At 56.6% G+C, this 18,934-nt stretch overlaps 1 protein-coding gene across 1 annotated transcript; it reads left to right on the top strand.

Moving 5' to 3' along the window:
- The first annotated feature begins 115 nt into the window (after positions 1 to 115).
- SLC66A1 (solute carrier family 66 member 1) lies at positions 116 to 13,259 on the top strand. Its single transcript, XM_045548553.1, has 8 exons — positions 116 to 174; positions 4,459 to 4,687; positions 9,112 to 9,241; positions 10,005 to 10,092; positions 10,736 to 10,878; positions 11,031 to 11,123; positions 11,535 to 11,720; positions 12,801 to 13,259. The coding sequence occupies exons 2-8, from the start codon at positions 4,524 to 4,526 to the stop codon at positions 12,870 to 12,872; spliced, it is 876 nt and encodes a 291-aa protein (XP_045404509.1). The 5' UTR covers positions 116 to 174; positions 4,459 to 4,523; the 3' UTR covers positions 12,873 to 13,259.
- The last annotated feature ends 5,675 nt before the right edge of the window (positions 13,260 to 18,934 follow it).

Here is an 18,934-nt window from a genome sequence, read left to right as displayed (position 1 = left end):
CGCCCTGGCCCCGCCCACGCCGCGGGAGGAGCGCCGAGGAGGGGGCGGGGCGGCGGAGCGCGCCGCTTGGGGGGCGGAGCCCACGGCTCCTGGGGCGGGGCTGCGGCGCGCGGTCAGCTGACCCAGGCTGGGACTGAACCCAGAAGCCGGGCCTTGGCGGCGGACCTGGACGCGGTGAGCCGGCTCGGGGGCTGGTGGCAAACCCCAGGGCTGGGGTCGGGACTCCCGGGGCTTCCCTGGCTCGGCTTTACCAGCACCCTCCTCCAGCCCCTGGACCGCCCCGGGCTCCCGCGCCCTCCTTATGGCGGGAGGTCCTGGGGCGAGCCTCCTGGCGGAGCTTAGGTGGCCTTTGGGGGTCCATGTCCCCGTCGCCCCCCACCTCGAGGGCGACCTGTCCGGGAGTTGGGGCTTGGGTCTCTTTTCACCTTCTGGTCCTGCCGACTGGCTTCCCACAGCTTTGTTTTCCCGGGGCGGGCTGGGCAAGGGGCCTCGCGGTGCTGGCCCCAGCGGCTGCCCTGTCATTATCCGTGTAAACAGGCGGTCCGCGCTGGGCTGACTCACCTGGAGAGAGTTGTGGCTGAGCACCTGGAGGCCTGGCCTGGATGGTGTCCCCAGGCTAGGACCGTGCTTCCTCCACGTTCTCCCCAGGTGTGCGAGGAGGGGAGCCCAGCCCGTGCTTATGGCAGGTGTCTAGATGTGTGAGTGGGAGCCTGGATTTGGAAGTGTGAGGGCTGGCCGGGGTGGCAGGTCGTGTCCATTCACACTTACTGAAGGGTCCTGTGTGCTTAGACCCAGCGGGGGCTACAGCGAGAACAGAATAATAGCCATCTTTGCCAGGCGCGGTGGCTCACGGCTGTAATCCTAGCACTTTGGGAGGCCCAGGCGGGAGGATGGCTGGAGGCCAGGAGTTCGAGACCAGCCTAGGTGACATAGTGAGACCTGTTGCTACAAAAAATTAAATCAGCTGGACTTGGTGCATGTGCTCTGGTCCCAGCTACTCTGGAGGCTGATGAAGGAGGATCACTGGAGCCCAGGAATTGAGGTTGCTGTGAGCTATGATGATGCTACTGCACTTCAGCCTGGGGGACAGAGTGAGACCCTGTCCAAAAAAAAAAAAGAAAGCTATCCTTGGCTGTTGCTGTCGAATGTTTACACTGTGCCAGGCACCCTTCTAATTGGTTAGCCTGGACTGTCTCATTTAACTCTGCAGTCAGCCGAGGAGGTGGGTACTTGCATTATTCACCCACTTTACAGATTAGAACATTGAGGCTCAGTCCCCTGCCTAGGAGTTCCAGACTAGTAGGCATCAGGGAGGTCAGCTCCAGAGTGCTTTTCTCCTCAGCCCTTGGCTATTTGAGTTCACAACTTTTCCCTCCTTCTCTCCTTCCTTCCTCTTTTCCTCTTTCTTTCTCTCCCCTCACCCTGTCTCTCTTTCTCTCTTCCTCCCTCCTGTTTCCTCTCTCTCCTTTACTCCCTCCTTCTCCCTACCTGCCCCCCAACATTTTATGAACCTTCATATGCAGATGGTATGTGTAGACTCCTAGAATAAGAAGTGCACGACTGAGGTAAGGGAGGGGAGTGTGTTTAAAGGGCCCTGGTTGCTGAGGACTGCGGTGTCATTTTTAAGGTGTGTGGACAGGTGAGGCGGGGAGGTGGCACGTCTTGTCCAGCTGGCTCTTGCAAGGCCACTTTGAGAGGGCCCTTTAGAAGTGAGTCTTCCTGTTTCCCTACCAGGCCCTGGAGGGGAGGACACTCCTAGAGGAAGCATGTGCAGAAAGAAGCCTGGGGGCCTGAAATGACCCTCTGAAGGGTCAGGCAGGAGAGGAGGTTGGGAGGTAGTTCTTGGAGTAACCTGAGGCCTTGCCTCTGGGAATTTGGACTTGATCCTGTAGACAAAGGCGGACATATCATCTGCTTTGGGGGAAGCACCTTCCTGACTCAGCTTGGGATGTGCGAGAGGAAGCTGGGTGTGGCAGGAGGTGCTGTTTTCAGCACAGCCTTTCTCAAAGTGCACCAAAAGGAGAGCTTCTTAAATCCAAAATCTCTGAGCCCCAGCCCAGATACACTGACCCCAAAATTTGAATGTATGCCCTCCAAGGGTGACTCCGGGGGCACCCCTGCGGGGTCCTTCCATCCAAAGGGATGAGGTCAAGCTTTATTTCAGCCTTGGGCATCCCTTCCCTCAGTGCTGTTTCAACAGGAGGTGGGCCCATGCTTGGATTCTAGGTGACAGGCCCTATGCATGGTGGCCCTCAGAGGAAGGCACTCCTATTCAGGGTTCAGGTGTGTCTCAGAGTGTGCCGAGCTCCAAGCTGCACGTGGGCCCTGTGCAAGGTCAGGGGCCGCCCACCCAGTGCCCAGGACCCATAAACCAAGGTAGCTTTCTCAAGACACCCCCACCCCACCCTCACACACACACTGGGATTTGCCTACCTCATTTCCTTCCTAACCTGGGGAAGAGGGAGTGAGAGCGAGGCCTCGGGGTGGCTGAGATGCTAGACTCTCATCCTCAGAACAATCTCTGCCATATGTGACATCAGGCACTGGGCTGGGAGATTTATGTGCATTTAGTCAGAACAGCTGCCCCAAGGAGTGAGTGTCATTAGCCCCATTTTATAGACAGGCAGAGACAAGTCAACTCACTTGCCCAGCGTCACTCAACCTCATCTGTAAAATGGGGACAATATTCCCTACCTTGCCAGGGAGTTATGAGGATGACAGGTAGGAATGTGTGATCAACTGCAGTGGCATGTTCAGAATCTGTGAGAGGAGGTTGGGGGTGCAGTCCAATTGAGGGGTGGCTGGGAGCCTAAGGACTTGATCTGAAATATCTCTGGCATCGCAAAGGTACAGTTACCGGGACTATATATTAATTTGGGGTGGCCTTCCAGGTGCGGTGACAGGGCATCAGGTGAATCCTCCCAACATCAGTTGTGCTTATGGTCATTAAGGTGGGTCACCAAGACACAGGAAGAGGCTTTCAGCTACCCTGTGCCAGGCCCTGGAGATAGTGCAGTGAGCTGGGTAGACAGTGACCTGGGGCGCCCTTGCCCCCAGCTCCAGGGCCTCTGCCCACGGCCGATCACATTAGGACCAAGAGGCTGCAGCTTCCTGAGAAAAGGCGCTGACTCGCTTCCTTTCCCTCCCCATGCTCCCTGGCTGCTGCGACCTCAGCAGTTCCTTGGGTCCAGCCAGAGAATTGCTTTTTGAGGAGCCCAGGCCTCCTGACCCAAGCGGGAACTAAGGTGGCTGGAGGGAGCCCCTGCCCGAGGGAGGAAACCCCCTCTGAGCACAGTGGCAAAAAGGGGAAGCCCACTGTTTGGCTCCAGTAGATGCAGGGCATCCACGCCAGGCCATGGGAGCTTTCTGCAGCACCCAGGGACAGAAGCAGTTGCAGGGTGACGGCCACCAGCAGAGGTTCAGGTCTCGGTTCTGGGTCTGACTCCTTGGCTCCCTGGCTGGGCGCCTTGGCAAATCACTTCCTCTCTCTGCTGAGGTTCCTCATGGAGATATCAGCAGTCCCCGCGTCACAAGCTGATGTGAAGATAAAATGCATTAGTGCATGCAAGGTGCATGGCACGGAGCTGGCAGACAGCTCGGTAGTCGGGGCTGTGGTGACTATCAGTGACAGGGATGGCTCTAGCCAGGCCCCACTCTCTCTCTCCTCTAGTGTTGTCACACAAGCAGGGTACCCGGCCACTGGGAGGGGCCTTCCCTGCCTGCCCCTGCAGTTAGCCATATTCTGGCTTTGTGGGTGGTGACAGTTGGGAGGTGGCCATGGACTCCTTGCCGGTAGACATCCCCACACTCCAGCTCCAGAAGATGAGCTGGAGCACCCCGAACTTGAGTGGTAGCCGCCAGTGCACCCCAGGGTCCCCTCCTCTTCTCCACTTGCCTCATCTGACCGGGATGCAGGCCAGCCCTACTTTCAATGAGGTAATAATGTCCTGAATGCCCCCGGCCTCAGCAGACCCTCCCAGAGTATTTTACAGTCATAACAGATACATTGGAAACAACCTAAATGGCCAAGAATCATAACGAAAGATGACATCGAGGGCTCAGTTTTATGCACTCTATGAACGCTGAACCCACAGGACAACCGTGCGCGGGAGGCGGCACTGTTATCACCCCTATTTTACAGATGCGAGGGCTGAGGTACAGGCAGGCTGAGTCACGGGCCCAAAGTCATAGCATTGGCAAGTTGGGATTTGAATGCACCTGTCTCCGGCCGCAGATCCAGCGCTCTTGCCCGCACGTGTGTGGTTGGCAGTGTTTGTTTGGATCTGTGCACTTGGGGGCTGACGTGTCCTGGTGGGCGACAACTGTGTCTTTGCCCTTCTCTGGTTCAGGGGCTCGGTCAGTGCCGGGTGACAAGGCCAGGGTGAGCTTACGTCAGGGTGACCATGAATGGGACCTGTACTTTCCAAAGCTGAAGGCCTTCTGTCTTTCTCCCCGTAGGACGCTTGCCGGCCTCAGTGCACCAGCGCCTTCCCTGCAGGGCCAGGGGCCCTCCCTGCACAGCCATGGTCTGGAAGAAACTGAGCTACGGCAACTTCTCCAGCTGCCCCAATGGCTCCCGAGAGTGGATATGGGACATGTTTGGTGAATGTGCCCAAGACAGCTGGGACGAGGCCAGTGTGGGCCTGGGCTTGGTCTCCATTCTCTGCTTCGCTGCATCTACCTTCCCGTGAGTAGGGTCTGGGTGGCAGGATCAGGGTGGGGCTGTGGGGAGGGGCCGTGGCTCTGGATACTGCACGGAGGAGGGGGCTGCCTGCTGGCCAGGGGCCTCTGCAGACTCAAGGCCGGGCATGCTCCGTCCTCTTCCATACTCACTGACTTCCAGCCTGCTGGAAGGGAACTGCCTTGAGGTCCCCATAGGCCAGGCCTTGGGCTGGGAAATACTGATACAGAGGTAATGACATTTGCTCCAGTTCATTGAGTGCCTACTATGCACCTGGCTCAGTTCTAAGTGCTTGACATATTTCTACCCCATTTAATCCTCAACAACCCTGTAAATAGATCCAGTTACTGAAACCCAGAGAGGTTAAGCAACTTGCTCTAGGTTGCACAGCAGGTAAGAGATGGGGCAAGGGAGTGGAAGGGCTGGGATGCGGCAAACATGGCCTCAAGGCTTTGACATTCCAGGGGTGGAGACAATAGCAGGGAGTACAACGTAGTGTGGCCGCTGCTGTGTTGGCGAAGGAGAGCACACACTCAGCCATGCTGCCCGCTGCTGCGTGCCTCAGCTTCCTCATTTGTAAAATTTGAGTGTTGTTCCCTAACTCAGAGGGTTGCTGCAAGGACGGCATGGGGAAGAGAATGGAAAGCCCCTGGCTCGGGAACTTGTGAACCCAAAAGCTATCAGCGGTGGTATTGCTGCTGTTCCATTACATGACACACAAGAGGGACACCTGCCCCCCTGCAGTGGCAGGAGAGGGTTGCAGTTGGAAAGGACCTGGAGGTGTCAGCCTCTAAGCCAAGAGCTCAGGATGGGGTCAGAATCAGAGGTGAAAGCCAGTGTGGAAGAGAACGTCCCAGGCAGAGGCAACAGCAGGTGTACAGGGATGGGGGCAGCTGTGTTGGGACGGCTGGACAGAGCGTGTTGGGGTCAGGGCAGGGGAGGAGAGGTCAGAGGGGTCCTCCAGGGCCCTGTAACCTAAGGGCTATTCTCCATTCTTAAGGAATTTGCTCTTTATCCTGAGGGATAAAGATAAGCACTTTTTGTTGTTTTTCTTAGGCTAGAGTGCAGTGGTGTGATCATAGCTCACTGCAGCCTCAAACTCCTGGGCTCAAGCAGTCCTCCCACCTCAGCCTCCTGAGTAGCTATAGGCTCGTGCCACTATACCCAGCTAATTTTTAAACATTTTTTTGTAGAGGTAGGGTCTCGCTGCATTGCCCAGGCTGGTCTCGAACTCCTAGCCTCAAGCAATTCTCCCACCACACCCAAAATAAGGGCTTAATCAGGGGCTTGACATTGTTTTAACAGCCCCTGATTAAGAGAATTCATATACTGTACAATAGACCCATGTCAATGTGCAAGTCATTGGTTTTAGTATATCCACAGAGTTGCGTAACTATCACCACAATTAATTTTAGAGCATTTTCATCACCCCAGAAAGAAGCCTACACCCATTAGCAGTCATTCCTTGTTTCCCCCAAGCCTCTCTGTCCCTGGCAGCTTCTAATCTGCTTTCTGTCCTATTCTGAATACTTCAGGATTCATAATGCGTGGCCTTTTGTGACTGGCTTCTTTTACTTAGCATGATGTCTTTAAGATTTGCTCATGTTGTAGCATGTGTCAGTACTTCAGTCCTTTTCAGGGCTGAATTACATTCCATTCTGGACATTAACCACGTTTTGTTTATCCATTCATCCATCGGTGGACATTTGGGTTGTTTCTCATTTTTGGCTGTTAGGATTAACGTTGCTACGTACGCTCCTGTGCAAGTTTTTATGGGGAGATACGTTTTGACTTCTCTTGAGTATGTGCGTAAGGAGTAGAGTTGCTGGGTCATATGGCAAGTCTGGGTTTAACCTTTTGAGGAACTACCAGACTGTTTCTCCAGGTGGCCGTGCCATTTCACGTCCCATCAGGAGCATATGAAGGTTTCAGTTTCTCTAAATCCTCCTTAATACATGTTATTTCCTGTCTTTTTTTCCTCTGGCCATCCTCGTGGGTGTGAATGGTATCTCACTGTGGTTTTGATTTGTTTTTCCTTGATAACTAATGAAGTTGAGCAGCGTTTCATACGCTTGCTGTCATCTGTGCGTTTTCTTTAGAGAAAGGTCTGTTCAGATCCTTTGTCCACTTTTCAGTTGGATCATTTGTCTTCTTTATATATCCTAGATACAACATCCTCATCTGATGTGTGATTTACAGATATTTTCCCTGATTCCATGGGTTGTTTTTTCACTTTCTTGATGGTGTCCTTTGAAGCACAAAAGCCTTTAATTTCGATGATGTACGGTTTATCTATTTTTTTCTTTTGTTGCTTGTGCTTTTGGTGTCATATCTAAGAAACCATAGCCTAATTCAGGAAACAAAGATTGACCGTATGTCTTATTAGTCTAAGAGTTTTATAGATGTGACTCTTCCATTTAGGTGTTTGGTCCATTTTGTGTTGTATTTTGTGTGTGGTGTGAGGTAGGGGCCCATCCTCACTCTTTTGTGTGTAGATATCCATTTGTCCCAGCACCATGTGTTGGCTAGACTCTCCTTGTCCTGTTGAACCATCCAGGCACCCTGTTAGTGGCTTGACATTTTTACTGAATTACCTTGTTCCAGGTGCCATATTGGGTGTGGTGTGAATGAGCCAAACAGATGCTGTCCTTGTCTTTGCAGAGCTTCCATTCTGGCTCCCTTGAAAAGACAATCTGGGAGTGATGGGGAAGAAGGACCGGGGGACACAGAGAGACCGGAGACAGGGAGGCCGCCTTGGGGGCTGTGGAAGCTGTCCAGCAAGTGGCGACGGAAGGGGGACTGGAGAGGCCCCCTGGGTGGCTGAGACTGATGGTGGCTGAGGGCGAGACTCCCTGTCCAGGACGGGAGCTTCCCCAGAGCTCTCTGAGGAGCTGGCGGGGCTTCTCCTTCCTGCCTAGGCCTGGCTGATTGCCCAGTGAGGGGTCGGAGGCCTGTGAGGGCGTCCCCAGTGACGGTGGGAAGGGTGGCCGCCTTCCCGCCCCTCCCTGGGAATCAGCCTCTCCTGGGTGGGCTTGAATCACTTTCCTACACCTTATGGAGACAAGTCGAGTCACAGCCTTAGAGGAGCTTCACTGCGGGCTGTGGGTCGACCTGACTTCAGGCCTTCTTGCTGCCTGCCTGCGCTGGTCACGGGCCCCGCCCCCAGAGTGCTGGAGACCAGGTGGGACAGGGTGTCGCGTTACAGAGGAGGAAGGAGAAGGTGCCAGCGGCGCTCGTGTCAAGGAAGGCCGCAAGGAGGAACTGATATTTTCATGTCCTGAGATGTGACAAGATGAACAGGGGGTGTCTGGGCGCGAGGAGGGGGCGGTGGGCCATCTGCAGGGGAAGAGCCCGAGGGAGGGAAAGTGATCCTGGGGGCAGTGGCCAAACCGGGAGCCTTGCCAGGGCGCACTCTGGAGAATGCGGGTCCTTATTGAAGAGAGTTTTTGGCAAGATTGGGGTTTTAGAAAGATCCCTGAGGGGGAGGATAGATTTGAGAGGAGCAAGGCTTGGTCAGGAGACTGAGATGGGTTGGGGGGCCTTCGGGGAGGTGGAGGGAGAGGAACCAGCCGGCACCCACGCTCAGTTTCTGGCTGGAGTGGTGGGTGGGGGGAGAGACGTTTGGTTTTTTCTGTCTGCCTACCTTCCTACCTGCCTGCTTATTTTCATTCGTGTCCGCGGGTGGTTAAAGAGGAATTTGAGCAGTAAATGGCAGCATGTGTGTGAGCAAAAGCAAGACTGGAGGCTGGGGCCTCGGTGTGAATCTGAGCTGTGTGACACAACTTCCTCAGTCCCCAAAGAGGACGGTCGTCATAACAGACCTGACCTCACTGGGGGCTGTGAGGATGGAGCAAGTGAACGCACGCAGGGCTCAGAACTGTGCCCAGGCCTCGCTGCCACCGCCAGCCCTGGGCTCACGCCACAGGTCCAAAGAGAGGGTCCCAGCACCAAGGACCTCTGGGGGAGTAGCCAAGGGACCCGAGGCCCACGACTTGTGTAATGGAGAGTTACAGGCGCCTCGGGCCTGCCTGTCTCTGCTGCCCTCCGAGCACAGCTGGTCTGTGGTTCTGCCATCACGTCCCCAGCTGTTCCTGGAGATCAGGCTCCCCCAGCCCCCATCCACAGAAGAAAGGGTCGGAGTATATGAAGGAAGTGGTTCTCAGGGCCTGACACAAAACTTCAGGACCCTTTATAAACCCCAAGTCCCCACTAGAGGCCCCAGGGTGCAGGAAAATCCTCAAGGGGCAGAGACCGGCTCCTGAGGATCCTGGCTTCGGGAAGGATGGGCTCCCAGGCCACCTCCTGTCCAGCCACTGCCCCTGCCTCACCCGTCTGTGGTCGTCTCATCTGGGGGTGCTCCCTTGGTGGCCCTCTAAGGTGGCCTTCTCAGCCCTCGGCCCCTGAGCGTGCGCCCCCCTCCTCTTCCACAGCCAGTTCATCAAGGCCTGCAAGACGGGCAACATGGACCAGGCCCTGTCCCTGTGGTTCCTCCTGGGCTGGATCGCTGGAGACTCCTGTAACCTCATCGGGTCCTTCCTTGCTAACCAGCTGCCCCTGCAGGTGGGTTGGTGCCCGGGCAGGGTGGGGCTGTCAGGGACAGCCGTGGCAGAGGCTTTGGGAGCAGCTGGCTGGGGGAGAGGCCCAGGGTCTTTGGCCAGCCCAGTCTGCAGAGTCCTGACCTGCCATTGCATCCTGTGAAAGCCCCACACTATAGAGAGAGCCTCTGCCTGCCACGCTGTGTGACCACGGGCAAGTCACTGCCCTTCTCTGGGCCTCCCTTTCCCCATCTGCCATATGAGCACATCAAACCACAAGGTCGCTGGGGTCTTTTGCCTTTGAAGTGCTAGGGTGCCGACTAAACGTTGCAGGGCGTGGGGCCCTCAAAGAAAGGAGTTTTTCCTTGGGAGGTCCAGGTGTCGTCATTCTGTGGCCAGGCAGAGCTGGGAACCACGGCCAGGCAGAGCTGGGAACCACGGCCAGGCAGGCATTGTCTTTCTAAGTGGGACCAGAAAGTCGGCTGCTCCTGTATCAGGCCAAACCAGGGCCATCACTTGACTGTGGAGTCCCGTCCTACCCAATAGTACTGGCCACCCATTCCTTGGCACCTGCCACACCGGGCACTTTGCCAGGCCCTTTGCCCACCTGGTCTGTAATTCTGCCAGGTAGGAACTGGGATCCCCTCCTTTCCAAATGAGGGAAAGAGGCTCAGAGAGGTGATGTGACTTGGCCAGGGGTCACCAGCTGAGATGTCGCAGAGTGCTGCCGGGCTGTAGTCCCGGATCCTGGGGCTGCAGCCAACGCCCGGGCCCTGCGTCTCTTGCAGACCTACACAGCTGTGTATTACGTCTTGGCGGACCTGCTCATGCTGACGCTGTACTTTCACTACAAGTTCAAGAAGCGCCCATCTCTGTGTGAGTACGGTGGCCGCTCTGTGTCGGGCACTCTACTGGTAGCCGGGAGGGCCTGGAGCTCGGGAGGAAGCGGGCTGTCCATAGCTGGGTGATAAAGCAAACCTCGGAAGGGCATCCTCTGCCCTATCTAAAGGCCCCAGCGTTAATCAGCCAAGATAGAGCGGCCTGAGGGCAGTGAGTACTTCCTGGGCCGGACCAGGGAGGTCACTCAAGTTCTCATTCTGCAAACAAGGCTTTGGCTCCTCCTCTGTGTCCAGCCCCCGGCTTGGAGCTGGGGAAACAAGGACAAGTCACACAGGTGATCTCTGCCCTCCAGGATTCAGAAGGGGCGATAGACAAGGCCAGGTTGAGGGCTGTGCTAGACGCGGTAGAGGCTCTTGGGAAGGGAATTGGGTTTCACTGGCATTTCTGCTTTGGGTAACCCCCTGCTCACCCCACCGCCCTCATTCTTTCACCTTTACAACCCTGGGAGAAGGGAACTGTTGTTGTACCTGTTCTGCAGATGAGGAATGAAAGCTCAGAGAGGTTAGGTCATTTGTCCAAGGTCACACAGCCACTGAGGGGCAAGGCCCAGATGCAGGTCCCAGGCCTTCTGCTGTCACTCAGATACCTAACCTTGGCTTCCCTCCCGCCTCATGTCCAGTGTCTGCCCCCATCAATTCTGTGCTCCTGTTCGTCGTGGGGACGGTGTGTGCCACGCCTCTGCTGAGCAGCGCCGGCCCTGTGGCTGCCCCGAGGGAGGGCTTCCGGGGCCGGGCGCTCCTGTCTGTGGAGCCGGGCAGCAAGGTGAGGTTGGGTACTGGTGGTGGGTGGGAGTGGGGGGCTGGCTCGTCCCCTGCGTGGCCACGTGGGTGTTAAATGGGGTCAGGGATCACCCTCCAGGAGGGATCTCTACATCGCCCCCCCCATGAGGCCCTGAACACCCCCTTCTGCCCCAGCCCTTCACTCAGCAGGAGATCGTTGGCTTTGTCATTGGCTCTGTCTCCAGCGTGCTGTACCTGCTGTCCCGGCTGCCTCAGATCCGCACCAACGTGAGCCTCGTGTCGGCGGGTGGGGCCCTCCCTGTTGGCTTGGGCAAGTTAACCCGATTCTCCGAGCCTCAGTTTCTGCCTCTGGAAAATGGGCATGATGCTGCCTGCCAGCCAGGGGCACGTGAGACCCTGTGTGTCTCAGGGGCGTGGGAGGTCGGGGGAGAGCTGGGGCTGGGAGGAGAGGAGAGGGTGGGGTGGAAGGGATGGGGGAGGCTTGCTGGGCAGGCGCAGGGCACGGGACGGCCAGCCACATGGTGCAGCCACTGCCTCCCACTTCCCTGTCAGAGTGGAGAGGACGAGGGGTCCTGGGAGGGGCTGGTCTGTGTACCAGGCCCTGCAGGACGCTCAGGGTACCTGCACCGCAGCGGTGAGAGCCCTGCTGGGGCCTCTGACCCCGCCCCTCCCCTCCAGTTCCTGCGGAAGTCGACGCAGGGCGTCTCCTACTCGCTGTTCGCGCTGGTCATGCTGGGGAACACGCTGTACGGGCTGAGCGTGCTGCTCAAAAACCCCGAGGTGGGCCAGAGCGAGGGCAGCTACCTGCTGCACCACCTGCCCTGGCTCGTGGGCAGCCTGGGCGTGCTGCTGCTCGACACCGTGGTATCCTTCCGAGTGTGAGGGCCGGGGGTGGGGAGGCCTCTGCCTGCAGGCAGCTCCAGCATCCCCCTCCCCCCATCCATCCCTCCCTCCCTCCCTCCATCCCAGCGTGCACACCTGTGTGCTGGGCCCAGCCAGGCACTGGATCCGCTGGGGAGCAGGAACAGAATGGCCATTGTCTCAGAAGCTTACAGCCCAGTGGGGGGCAGGCAGGACACACTAATTACTTCACTGCAGTAGTGTCAGGCCGAGGAGCCCGGCTAGGGTATATAACCAGGGCCTTCCTGGTTTAGAGGGTTAGTGAAGGCCTTACAGGTGTCATTTAAGCTGTGGCCTGAAGAAGTTAGTCAGACAAAGGCAAGGGAGGTGTGTTCCAGGCACAGCTTGTGCAAAGGCCCTGAGGAATAGAAACATATCAGCCCATCGAGGCCGTGGGAATGAAAGCTGTAATGTGGAGACACATGATTTGGAACCAGAAAAATCTGATTCAAATCCTGGCTCCTCTGCTTCTTCCTAGCTGTGTGACACAGGGCAAACCATCAACCTCTCTGTGCTTCCGTACCTTTATTTGACAGTCAGCTGCCTTGTCAGGAGGTTGGGGCGATTGTGTAAGATAAGGGGAAACACTCCCGCATGACCTGATGCAGACGCAGCACTCCGAGGGCTCAGTGAGTGTTTGCTGAGTGGCTGAACGGGACACTACCTGGGTCTCATTTGGGAGAAAGTGTATGTGGCCCTTGTCTCACTACTTGCTGAGTCCCTGCTGGGCGATGAGAGATAAGAGTTCAAGCTCTGATGCCCCCACATGGCCCGGCCACTGGTGAGGCCTCAGGGTGTCGTAGGGTGGCAGGAAGGCAAGGCCCTGGGCTGGGGTCTGGGGAGGCCGCCCGAGGCAGGAAGCCCCCAGCGCTGGACTTGGAAGGTGAATGGCGTTCGGCTGGGGCTTGAGAAGGGGGGAGGGCATCCAGAGTGGAGGGGACAGCACAGGCAAAGGCTGGGAGGCGGCTCCGCTTGGAGCCATAGGGCCCCCCCGGGGACAGGTCCAGTCTCTGCTCAGCTTGGCCTTAACGTCGGCCCTTCCAGATCTCCATCCAGTTCCTGCTGTACAGGAATCGCACGGCCTCCTCAGAGCTCGAGCCCCTCCTCCCCAGCTGACCGGTGCCAGGCTGAGCCCAGGATGACAGGGACCTCCAGATCCACCCCCAGGAAGGGACAAGCGTGAGCAGTGACAGTGCTGCTGCCCCTGGGTTAGCCTGGGGAGGCTCACAACTCCTGGCCCTGCTGCCTCCCCCGTCCCTGGAGCCTTCGCGGGCTGGCCTGCCCCCCTCGGAACACACCCAGGGTCTAGGGCAGCTGTCGCCAGAGCCTCAGGGGAGGGGCTGCAGCCGAGGCCTCGGGGCCTCAGAAGACAGCGTGGCCGCCCCTGCTGCCCACCTACCTCACTCTGCCTGCTCAGTCCTGGGGGGGCCACAGCTGCAGCCCAGTGGACCCAGGACTGTCGTGTTGACTCGAGACAACCTAGTAAACGGTACCTCCCGGCAAGGCCTGTTTCCGCTGCTCCTTCCCAGGGCACTGGGTGGGGGCTGCTCTGGGGACAGCAGTGGGTGGGGACCCGAGGCGAGCTGAGTAGAGGGGACCGTGTCTGCCTGCAGCCCTGACCCAGCGCCCCCAGGCCTTCTGGTTTCTTAAGCCTGCTTCAACATGACAGGCCCCACACCTGGTGGTGGGGACACGGCAGCCAGGGTCCCTGGGGTCCTTGTCCCTTGGTGCTCAGGAAAAAGCAGAATGGTTAGGTCAGATCTGGGTTCTGCATCTTCGATCCTCGGTTCCTTGGTTACCTCATCAGTGAAATGGGATGACAGTACCACCACTTCATGTGTCCTTTTAAGGATTAAATAAGATGGTGTCATTACAGAGTGTGGCCCCGAAGTCTGGCATGGAGTAGGGCTCAGTAGGGTTAGCGCCGAGGACTTTCAGTTGGAGAAGAGGGACAGCTGGGACTCAGGGAGAGCTTTCCAGAGGCAGCAGGCCAGAAGGATGAGTGGGAGGTAATGAGGGTGGAGGTGCGGGTGGGGTTTGCGGGCGGGAGGTAGAGGAGGCAGGTGCAGGTGTTGGGGGTGGGGGGCAGGTGAGGCTAAGCCCTGAGCTCCACTTCCCGGGCCCCAGCCTCAGTGTCTCCAGGCCCGTTCCAATTCCACTTTCCTGATGGTCGTGACTCTGTGGGTGCCTGGGGGACGGGCCAGCTCCCCTCCTTGCTGGCCTGATCTCCCCCCCACAGCCCACCCTAGTCCAGAAAACCAGAACCTGGGACCTTGGGGCCGTCTGGGAGAGAAGCTGCGCCTCAGTGAGCCTTTTAGAATCTTCCCATCCGGCCCCAGAGAGAAAGCGGCTCCGTGGTCCATTCTGGTGCCACAGGTACTTGGTGAGCACAGCCCTCGCTCGGCCCACACTGTGTTGGGCATCTGGGCAGCGGGTGAACCAGCTCTGGGCCCTGCCCTCCAGGAGAGGAGAGCAGAAGGTGGAAAGGGCCAGGGAATGAGGAGAGACCAGCCCTGGGACAGTCAATCAGGGAAGACTTCTTGGAGGAGTGGTCTTTGAGCTGGATCTCGAAGGTGGAGGGGAGGGTGATTCAGGAAGAGCGAAGGGCACGTGCAGAGGCCTGGAGGGGGAGGTCTGGGCTGCTCCCAAGGCGGGGGGCTCCTTACGAAGAGCCTTGAAAGCCCGGCTAGTGCTGAAGACAAGGACAAGGTCCTGGGGCAGCTCATCAGCAGGTGACTGGGTTGGTTGGAGGAAGAACCTCTGTTGCTGGAGAGGAGGAGGGAATTGGGGCCTGGGGAAACCGGGAGGGGACCCTCTGAGACTCAGGTAGGGCCAATCTCCCCCAGCCCGTCCTCCTGGGGGATGTCTGTGGAGCCCGGGGTGCCATCAGGGGTGCAGCTAGGCCAGGCCACCTGCCTGCGGTGACCTATCTCATCCTGTCCCCACAACCCCCTCTGAGATAGGGGACTTATGACAGCCATTTTATAGATGGGAAAACAGGCTTAGAGGAATTAAGTGACCTGCACAACGCTGCCCAGCTAGGAGTGGCAGCTGTTTGATGCACATTAGGTCTTCCAGCTGTGGGGGCATCCCACCGGCAGCCCAAGTTGGGGTCCTGGAGTCCCCTCCCTGCCTCCCTGGCTGGGGCGGGGTCCAGGACTTGTGTCTGGGTGCAGTGCAGCTTCACCCTTCACAGCGGCCCAGACCCTGCTGGCCTCAGGCTCTGTTCTCCTCCTCAGCGGCAACCTCTGCAAGTCTCTGTCCAGGCCCGGATGGCAGGGGAAGGGACCCGCAGGCCACAACAGCTGGCTCTGGCCCGTACCTGCTTCATGTGCCCTGTGCCAGCCAGATGTCTGGCTCCCCCAGGGGCTGGGACCTGGCCTGATGTCAGTTACCTGGGGCCTGTTGGCACCATTCCAGCCTGAAGACGGGGGGCTCAGTGTGGCAGCATGAACCCCACGTGCAGGCTTGAGTCGGAGCTGGGTGGGAGGAGTTGAGATAACACAGCCCCTTTCTCAGGAAGCCCTTCTTGGACAGGGTGACACAAGCCCTTCCTCTTGGGAAACACCCAGTCTGGTGGGGTGCTAACGCTCGCTTTCAGGCATGAGCTACGGTTCTTTCCTTCTCGGGAGGCCCCAATCCGATGGGGGAGATGTGGCCCCTGCCCTGAAGGAGGTCCCAAACCTCAGGGAGCATCTAGTCTACAGCTCATCCAAACCTCCATTCCTTCTCTCCCTTGGAGCCTTCATTCCCCTGCCCCAAGTAGGATTCTTACCGGTTGGGCTGGAAGAACCTGATGGGTCCCCAGGCCCTTGTTGAAGGGGAGCTGGTGACATATCCAGAAGACAGGGACGGGGGTGTGTGGAGCATTCAAGCTGTGGGCTCCTACACACCAGGTGCCAGGCCTGCCCCAGCCACTGGTGAGCCCGGGGCCTCGGGCACACACCCTAAGCTCAGTTCCTCCATCCCAGGGGACCAGCAGTGCTGTCTGCCTCAGCGTGGCTGGGGGGTTTAGAGAGGAGTGTGGGCTCACTCCCAGCACCGGGAGCTGAGGCAGGGGATCCCCAGCTCACCCCTCCACCCCTTCTCCTGTCTGACTTGGCTTTCATCCGAGCTGAATAGTGGCAGTTTGGAGGTGCCAGGTGACAACCAGGTGCGGAGCCCTAACCGCCCCAGATGAAAAGGCGTTGAACTGATCCTGCCTGTGGTGGGGGGTGGGACCACCTTTCACTGTGGAGTCAGTTCAGCGGACGAGTACTACTCAGTCCCCCAGCCCTGTGACAGCCCTGGGGACACAGTCACCCAGCAGTAGCAGTGTGTCCAGCACGTGTAAGTGCTCAATAGCAATGATTGTTATGAAGAAGCGCTTCCCCACCCCCCTCCAGACAGTATGGGCAGAGATTGTGTCCTGTTCACCATGGTAGCGCCAGTACTCGGTGCTCAATCGGTGTTTGGTGAATGAGTAAGTGAAGGACTGCCCGAGACTCAAGGAGCACTCAGGCCGGTGGCTGTAACCAACAATCACAGAGCTACTGAATTGTACGCCTTAAATGGGTGGACTGAATGGTATGTGAATTATGTCTCAATAAAGTCATTGGAAAAAATATCAAATTAGCTATTGTGTATTAAAATTTGGGTGGGAAGTGGTGGGTAAGAATGTAATTACATTCTGCAACATTTCTATTCATATAGTCTAGTCCAAAGTCATCTGAACATCAGCTATGCAGGAGGATCTGTGGGATTATTAGGTGCTAGAGAGAAGTAAAGGGTTTCGTTCACTAGACAGGTCAGAGGTAAATCTAAATACATACGATGGGGTCTGTTCATTCTGCAGAGCACTGAGCACTTACTCCAGATTGGAGAGGTTTCACAAGGTGTCACTCTCACTCAGTGATACAAGAGTCTGTATCTAGGAAGAACTATTTTATTTTATTTTATTTTATTTTATTTTATTTTATTTTATTTTGGAGACAGAGTCACATTCTGTTGCCCGGGCTAGAGTGCCGTGGCGTCAGCCTAGCTCACAGCAACCTCAAACTCCTGGGCTCAAGCGATCCTCCTGCCTCAGCCTCCCGAGTAGCTGGGACTACAGGCATGTACCAGCATGCCCGGCTAATTTTTTCTCTCTATATATGTTTTTAGCTGTCTGTATAATTTCTTTTCTATTTTTAGTAGAGACGGGGTCTCGCTCTTGCTCAGGCTGGTCTCGAACTCCTGAGCTCAAACAATCTGCCCGCCTCGGCCTCCCAGAGTGCTGGGATTACAGGCGTGAGCCACCGCGCCCGGCCAGAAGAACTATTTTAAAAAACAAAATAAGAAAATTCAAATAAAACAAAATATTTCAGACACTTTATTATGAGTTTATATAAAATGTTTATATTCTGACTTCATCTTTTAAAAAAGATAATTGAATAATCATAGGAGTCATACAAGCGGTAACCAAACTATAAAACCAAAAAATAGCATCAACTAGATTGTTCAAAGAACTATTTAATCATCTCCTTCCTAAAGAGCTGCCAAGTGAATTGCAAAATATGTAACAAAGCTCTCATTCAAAATATTTGTAGCCAAGAGGACATGTTTTGACTGAAGTAACAACGTGACAATGTGAGTAAGTAATGTGGTTTTCCCAGGGCAGGTCTTAGAAATTTTAGTTATATTGAGAAAAGATATAAAGGGAGATATTTTATCTTACCTTTGACATATCATATTTCATTTGTGGTATTTATACTGTTGTTTGCAATGAGGCATACTTTGTTATTAAATTTTAAAGGACTGCTGTAGAGGCTTAAAAAATAAACAATATCCCATATGCTCAAAAAAGAAAATAACAACAAAAAAATAATCACAGACTAGGAGGGGAAAAAAACAGCTTCTCTTGGAATTGAGTGGAACAGGAAACCTGCTGGGCACAGAGTGAGGAGCTGGCCAGGTGTGGGTGCGGGTGGGGGTGGGGGGCGACTCCAGGCTGGGGGTGGAGCAGGTGAGGCTCACGTCGCCCTGCCCGCTGCCCTGCTAAGTCAGAGGCGTGGTGGCTGCCTGTTTGGCTGTGAGGGTTTCATGCCAGCCCCCTGGCCCCACTGCTGGCCTGGGGTAGGTGCTCAGCATGGGCACACTCTTTCTTCCAGTCTCTTTAGGGTTCACTGGTTACCAGGTGGGTACCCAGGTTAGTGACTAAGCCAGCAACACAGGAAGCGCTCGGCAGGCTGTGAGCGGCTCTCGGAAGGGAAGGAGAAGGCGAGCCTTCGGGTGTCTGGAAGGACGGGGGCCAAGGCTGCTCCCGGGTCGGTGGGAACGGAACAACCCCGACTTTTTAAGCATCAGTCTCTCAGTAGAGACCGTCTTCATTGGCTGAGCGCGAGTCTCGCGTCGGGGAGAGGGGAACGCCATGAGCGCACTGCACCCACCGAGGCTGCTTGGAGGTGGGGTGGTATCAGAATGAGAAGAGTTGCCCTGCCTGGTAAAACCCACAATGCCTGCTCCACCCCAGCAGCGGCAGAGGGTGCCACCCTCGAGGAGGTGACTAGCTCAGGGCCTGCTACAAAACAGCTGCCCAGTAACAAAATCTTGGAGACATGAGTCTTGGAATCTGGACCCAGGAGAACCTCAGCAAGGGCTCCAGGAGCTGATGTGTCAAGGCCTCAAGTGGCGAGTGGAAAGGCCTCGGAGAGACAGGGCACCTGAGCCTCAGCCCTGGAGCCACGCTGTCACCAGTCCCAGGAGCACTGGCAGGTTTGTGCAGAGCTGGGACCAAAGGCAGGCACCTGGTTCCGGGCCCTGACCAGGGCTGCCTCCCGCTCTGTTAACCGGCACCAAGGGGCACCTCCAGGAAGCATCTAGTGAACTCGTGGAGTTGGGGGACATGGTCTGTTGCTGCCAAACCCCAGGAGTGTCACCTGCAGCCCATGGACCAGCGGGCTACTGGACCCCTCCAAGCCCCGCCACCCCTAGAATTCCCATGTGCCTCTTCCTCAGCCTCCTTTCCTTCGCAGAGGTGCTTGTGGGGTCCTGCCAGCCCCCAGGGCTCTTCCACCGAGGCAGCCAAGGAGGGAGCAAGGAAAGGCGTGGCCAGGAGGTGGCAGAGGGCCCCAAGGTGGCTCTGTGCCAGGGTACAAGCACCCTCTCTAGCCACTTGCTTCCCTGCTGTCTGCATCTCAGAAACCCATCAGGGCCCACAG

Source organism: Lemur catta, chromosome 3 (genome assembly GCF_020740605.2).
Source record: "Lemur catta isolate mLemCat1 chromosome 3, mLemCat1.pri, whole genome shotgun sequence".
Classification (NCBI taxonomy): Eukaryota; Metazoa; Chordata; class Mammalia; order Primates; family Lemuridae; genus Lemur; species Lemur catta.
The sequence above is the reverse complement of the archived record's forward strand: the minus strand, read 5'-3'. Positions and strand labels throughout refer to the sequence as shown.